The sequence below is a fragment of the Dama dama genome, chromosome 2, assembly GCF_033118175.1.
Source record: "Dama dama isolate Ldn47 chromosome 2, ASM3311817v1, whole genome shotgun sequence".
In the NCBI taxonomy this organism is placed as follows: domain Eukaryota; kingdom Metazoa; phylum Chordata; class Mammalia; order Artiodactyla; family Cervidae; genus Dama; species Dama dama.
The window spans coordinates 67,716-73,866 of record NC_083682.1 but is presented as its reverse complement, the minus strand read 5'-3'; the positions used below and the strand labels follow the sequence as shown (position 1 = coordinate 73,866).

Below are 6,151 nucleotides of genomic sequence, written 5' to 3'. Positions count from 1 at the left end.
TGCTTGAATTAACCTCTAAGACAGAAGGCACTGCTCCCTTGTTAACAGCCACACTGCTGTTTGGGCAGAACCTACTGTGATCTTCCTGCTTTGGTATAGGCCCTGTCTTGGGGCTGCCCCCAGGCCCAGCTCCTGCCCCTCAGCGCTCCCTCCTTCTTGGAGTCTTATCTCCCCATTGGATCCCTGGGCTAGAGCCCCCTGGAGCAGATTTTACTGACAAACTGCTCAGGAGACCTGGTGGCCTAATACATGAGTGGTCATCCAGGAAAAGTGCTGGATTTTAAGAAAGACATAATTCTACTTCTACTTAACGTGCCTTTACTTGATATTCTGCACATATATTCACACACACGCATGCGTGCGCACACATTCTTGCCTGGAACTCTATTTCAAAAAGATGTTTTCATGAAGCTCCGTGGTGCACAACCGAAATCTAGATTTACGGTTTCAGGAGAGACATTTTCCTTCATATATTTAATGATCAAAGCCAGCAGGAAGGATTGAGATTATCAGAGCCACTGATAACTTGGGCACTGAGCCAGGACCGAAAATAAAAGAGGCTACCAACTCTGCACTCAGTGGGGACAAAAGCAGCAGATAAGAAGTGTGTTTCTGGCATTAGCATATGAGTTCCAACAGGTTTCTCGCCCTGTGAAATGCGGCACCTGCTCAGCACCAGCTCCGGGCCAGCATGCCGGCTGTGCCCGTGCTGTCTGCCTGTTCCCACGCTCAGCCCCACCCTCCCAAACGCATGTACAGTTCTGCCTTCAGTCAAGCCCTGCCCTCAGGCACACACAAAAGAAACCACTTCATTTACAGAAACAAAGACTGGGTTCCCAGAGTTCTAGCAGGACGAGAGCCTCACAGTCCTACAGAGAAGAAAATGGACCAAAGGCAAATCATGAATAGAACTTTGGAAGTAAAGAGAAAGGGACTTCCAAGCTGGAGGGAGGGGCGTAGCTTCCCCACGTCCTGGCCCCAAGGACACCTCTGGAAGCAGCACCGGTTCTGAAGGGGAGCAGAAGAGCGGCCATTCTCAGTCAGGGTCTGAGTCAGGGTCCGAGGAAAGTTGCCCCTCCATGGTCTCACACATGGCGTCCTGCAGGGATGTGAGCTGACCCCGAGGACTCATCCCCATGGGCTGGATGACCCTGTGCCTGTGGGAAGAAGGCATGGTAGGGGATGGGAAAGGGGCCTGGCAGGTGGAGCAGGGGTCCTGCTCACCCCTCGCTGTGACCTGCTGCTCCACCAAGCTGCTCCTGTTTACTGGGGAAACCTGGATGGGAACTGTCTCAATCAGGCCTAAATCCTAACTGCTACCTAAACTTTGAGATGTTAAGCAGTCTCTTACTGTCTCTGGGCCTCAGTTTTCATCAGTTGAAAAATGGACATAATACTTACCTCAGCCCTAGCCTTTTGCTAGAGAACTTTCTCCAAGACAGAGGATTTCCAACATTAGTAACCCAGTCTTGCCAGAACCTAAATCCCACTCTGATCCCACCTCCTTGGCTTGCACGACGGGGCATGGGTCGTCCTCCTCTGTCCCAGCTCTGGGCCCTCCTTGCCATGCCACGTACCTGGAAAGCTTGTCAAACATGTTCACCAGCTTCATGGCCTCATGCTCCTTCTGCTCCTCTGTCATGCCTTCCATGGGGTTGGGTGGCTTTTCCTCTACCCTTCCAGTCACTGGGTTTATGCTGTTTCATGAAAGAGAGGTGTGGGGAATGCATTAGTGACTCCAGGACGGGAGGGATGCGTGGGTTGGGTGAAGTTCCCATCTTCCTGCCTGGGCCTGGAATGGCAAGAAATTCACTCTCTTGGGTGCAGGGAAGGCAAGGCAACTGCAGAAGGACTCCCTCCAGGAGCAGCAGGTAACCAGCTCCTGCTACCTGGCCTGCCTGGTCCCCCACATTGGTCAGATCCCTTCAGCCTGTGTTCTCAATGGAACACCGTGGTGTCAGAATACGTGTCCCTTAGAACAGAGGCCTGATTCTGTAAGGTTTTACCCATCTGTCACCCTTATCCCATCCACCCTGCAGGTTCAAATGGGTGTGGTAAAAGGGGTGGGGGGTTGAGTAAGAGTCTCAGCACACACCTGGCCTTGGCTTCCTTGTACTCGTCCGTGTCTGTGTCCTCGTCCTCCGAGTACTGGCCCTCAGGCCGGCCCCCTGCCATGAGGCCCCTAGCAGCCAGGAGGCCGGCGGCATTTCCATAGCCTGTGTACTTGATGAAGCGGGGCACTGAAGGGCAGGGCAGAAGTCAGTGTGGAAATGTGACCGGGGCGGGGCAGGCGGGGCAGGCCCCCACTCACCACTCACCGCTCTCAGAGCACAGCACAAACAGGAACTCGGCCGCCACCCTCTTCACATCAGTGTCCAGGTGCGTCATGAGGCGAACCAGTTTGTTCCGCAACAGCTCCCCCACCTCAGGCCGGGTCCTCACGTCCCGCAGTGGGGGCAGCACCTGAGGGGGCAGCTGTCTCTCAGCCTGGGCCTGGAAGGACCAGGGTCTCCAACCAGGGCCCGGCCATAGCCCATCTGCCCCATACCTGGGCCTTTAGGAACTTCCTGGCGGGGCGGTGCATGCGGGCACACTCCGTCAGCACGCTCAGCACAGGGGCCACGCTTTCCTTCAGCCTGTGTGTCTGCAGAGGAGCCTCGGTCATGGACTGGGCCCCCCCTTACTCAAGGCCAGGGGGCCAGGCACCTGCCCCAGATGATCCTGGCAGGAGGCACTTGGGAAGTGGCCCCAGCTGAGGGACCAAGAGCGAGCCGTGGGTGTCTGTATGAGCTTCAAAAAGAACAGGCACAGACCCTAACTCAGAAGGCCATTCGTATGTTGGGACAAATCATTTAACTACTTTCCCCATCTTTAAATGAGAGGGGGCAGAAAACTGTATGTTTAAAATCATTAGCACCAATAGCACATAAGACAGCTCACAAAGTGCTGAATCTTAAGTCTGTCACAGTCTAGCCTGCACGATGCCTGCAAACTCCCAGAGAAGCTGGTTAGAGGGCTGGCCAGTCAGTGTCCCGTGGTGCAGCTGTAGGAATCAGGGAGCCGCTGGCTCTTAAGGTCCTGTGGGTCCTCTTGAGGGAAGCCAAGGCACAGCTGATGCTCATCTCTGAGGGCTGCTCATGCACAGTGACACTCTGAGTCTAGGGTCACAAGGAAGGATGGGGAGCGTGGTGGTGCTTCAAGGGGGTAGGGATGGGGGGCTTCTCAGGACCCCTCAAGAGGATTCACAAAGAGATCTAAAAAACGAGTACTTTGCCAGATTCTGAAAAGTTGTTTCCACATACTTCCCAGGGAGGAAGGTCTGGCTTGACCATGAAGTTGGAGGCATTGCCTGAATCACACTGGGGAGTTGATCTCCCCTCACCAGTGTGGACAGCAAAAACACAGTGACCACAGTAGCTTGGAAAACCTGGGCCAGAGCCACAGCAGTCCCCCTGCCCACCTGATGAAGACGCTTCTCCATGAAGCTGAGGAGGACACGAATCACATCCATGTTCACTCCTAGGAACTCCAAGGAACCTTCGTGTGGCTCCAGGGTGAGAAGAACATCCAGACACTTGAGAGGCAAGTTCCCCAGGAGGTTCACTGCGTGGCTGGGGACAGATAAAAGGGGTACTTGGTAAATACAATCCCCTGCTGCCACCTGCTGGGGCCATAAATGCCATGAACCAGTGTCTGGGGGCCCAAACAGCAGAACCAGGTACCAGAGCTAAGGGTACTACTTCCTGCAAATGCCCAGCCTATCACATATCTAGGTTGAGGCAACACAGCTAAAACTGAGAACCCGCCTAGGCATAGGCCACCAAGAATGAAAGTGAAGAAGCATACTACCCTATCAATATACCACAGTGTCCGCTGCCCCTACCCAAGGCCCCCGGGCACCTTCCTGCCTTGGACTCACAGCTCCGATCTTAGACCGTTAAATGCTGGAGCTCCCCAGAAACACACTTTTGTCTGGTCCCACCCAGATGGGTGAAGACTCTCTAAGACTGGGAACCACCACAGAGACCTGTGAGCAGACCACCCCCATTCCTCCCCACCACCCCACATGACAGGCACCCCCCTCACCCGTGGAACTCCTCTGTGCGGTCTCCAGCAGCAGCAACCATCACACAGTGCCGCAGAAGGGTCCCCAAGTGCCGGTATAGGGCAGTGTCTTCCTGACCAAGCAGACATGAGTTCCTGTGAGAGAGAGCCCCACTGGCCCCCACTGCTGCCAACTGAGATTCTACCTTCTGGACGCCCCTGCAAGACCACATGCATTAACAATGCTTCTCTACTGTACATCCTGGTGCTTGTTCTCTCCCACAAGACCTCAAGAGAACTCTCTTGGTTAAGAATATCAATGGATCCCCTTGGGACACAGCTGCTCTATGCTTTAGCCCCACACTCAGTCTCACCGTGAAGAATCTCATAGCCTCCCCTGCACACCACACAGCCCTCCAGCCAGGCTGCATGAGCCAGTTATGCTCTCCAACTCAGAAAACTTCTGTGAGACCCTTCCAAGATGGGTGCTCCCTGCTTCTCTTGACTGGCTAAGCATGCCTAATCCAGAAACTTGAAGGAAAAAGGAAAGGAAAGGCAAGTTGCTCAGTCGTGTCCGACTCTTTGCGACCCCTGGGCTGGAGCCTACCAGGCTCCTCCATCCATGGAATTTTCCTAGCAAGAGTACTGGAGTGGGTTGCCATTTCCTTCTCCAGAGGATCTTCCCAACCCAGGGATCGAATCCAGATCTCCCGCATTGCAGGCAGACGCTTTACCGTCTGAGCCAACCCAGCAAAGAAGCACGTGCAGGAAATGTCCAAGCTGTTAAACTCCGCCCACAGTTGAGGTCAGCCCTCACCTCATCCACCTCCCTCTTGATGGAGTCGAAGGTGATGTTGAAGAGCACTTTGAGGATCTCCATGGCTCGCTCAGTCTCCTGGGGAGGCAGGAGCTCAGGGCGCCTCTCGCCCTCAGTCATTCCCAACGTCAGCTCCAGCGCCCTGGTCAGCAGGCGCACTCCCTGCAGCTCCTGAAACAGCTGCTGGCGCACGTCGGTGCGGAGTGCAGTTAGCAAGAAGAGAAGACGCAAGTCAAAGAACTGGACGTCGTGCGGGAAGCTGCTCTGGCGGTACAGTCCTACGCGCTCTGCAAGCCTCACCACTAGCCCCGCCTCTGCTGCCAGCACCTGTGCCACGGGGCTGCTTAACACGAGATTGCACAGGCACTTAAGGGACTCGAGTACAACATCCATGTTCAGCGGCTCAGGGACCGACCCCTGGGAGGCGGAGATGCCAGCATAGCAGGCAAGAGCCTGCAGGCTCCGGCGACTGGTGAAGGAGTCCAGGCAGCTGCGGTCCCTAGACAGGATGCGGATGCTCTGCAGCCAGATGACGCGGCGGGAGGGTGGCAGGCCCTGCTCCAGGACTGAGACAAGCAGCTTCGCCAGTCTCTGTGGGCAGGGAGAAGAGCCGTTCCACCAGGTCCTTCTACCTGGGCCACCCAATCATGCCCCTCTACCTCAGTGAGCACCCACCTTCCTATCCTCCTGTTGCGCATCATCAAACGTGAAACTCTGGGAGTTCTGCAAAGAAACCCAGATGCTCAGAAGGCACAGGCCCACCGCGGCAGAACCCGGGTTCCGCGGATGGGGGCCTGAGGCCGAAGGCACCTCTATGAACAAATGGCGCCCCAGCCCCACACACCAGCACCCTAGCGACTCCTCAAAGAGTCGGTGCTCCTCCCGATCGCTCTCCCTTCCACCCTCAGCCCCTTGCCACGCTCACCACTCTCGCCGCCCCTCCTGCCGGCCACGCGCGCGGGCCCCACCCGGCCCCACCTCCTCTCTGCACGTCCCAAATCTACAACTCCCGCTCACCTCCCGGTTGTACGCGCGCAAAGCCTCCATAACTATGTCCTCCTCCCCCGTCTCCACGGCATCCGCAACTGCCCGGGGCTCCATGGCACCTCCAGGACCCGATGCCAGGACAGCCACAGGCTCCTGGCTTCCCGATTCCGGGCCAGCGTCTGCCCGCCCCTCCCAGGCTCGGCGCGCGGGGGAGGCCGGGACGGGGCGTGCGCGGCGCCGAGGGGCGGGGCCTGGGCTGTGCGCAGGGGGAGGCCGGGACAGGGCGTGCGCGGCGCCACAGGT

General features: G+C 56.7%; 1 protein-coding gene across 1 annotated transcript; it reads right to left on the bottom strand.

Annotated features, from left to right (window-relative positions):
• Positions 1-301: 301 nt before the first annotated feature.
• On the bottom strand, positions 302-6,060 carry RIC8A (RIC8 guanine nucleotide exchange factor A). The gene is made up of 10 exons (XM_061159923.1): positions 5,879-6,060; positions 5,537-5,584; positions 4,862-5,452; positions 4,087-4,178; positions 3,461-3,611; positions 2,549-2,644; positions 2,319-2,463; positions 2,096-2,240; positions 1,578-1,697; positions 302-1,157 (listed from the first exon to the last, which is right to left on the bottom strand). Exons 1-10 carry the CDS (start codon positions 5,960-5,962, stop codon positions 1,037-1,039), a joined length of 1,593 nt encoding a protein of 530 aa, XP_061015906.1. The 5' UTR covers positions 5,963-6,060; the 3' UTR covers positions 302-1,036.
• Positions 6,061-6,151: the final 91 nt, after the last annotated feature.

Excerpts from the sequence above, each read along its gene's own strand:
- RIC8A (XM_061159923.1), bottom strand. The coding sequence starts at position 5,962 with ATGGAGCCCCGGGCAGTTGCGGATGCCGTGGAGACGGGGGAGGAGGAC. Across the intron at positions 3,612-4,086 it reads CGCACAGAGGAGTTCCACGG|CCACGCAGTGAACCTCCTGG; the intron begins GTGAGGGGGGTG and ends ATCTGTCCCCAG. Across the intron at positions 1,158-1,577 it reads ATGTTTGACAAGCTTTCCAG|GCACAGGGTCATCCAGCCCA; the intron begins GTACGTGGCATG and ends TTCTTCCCACAG.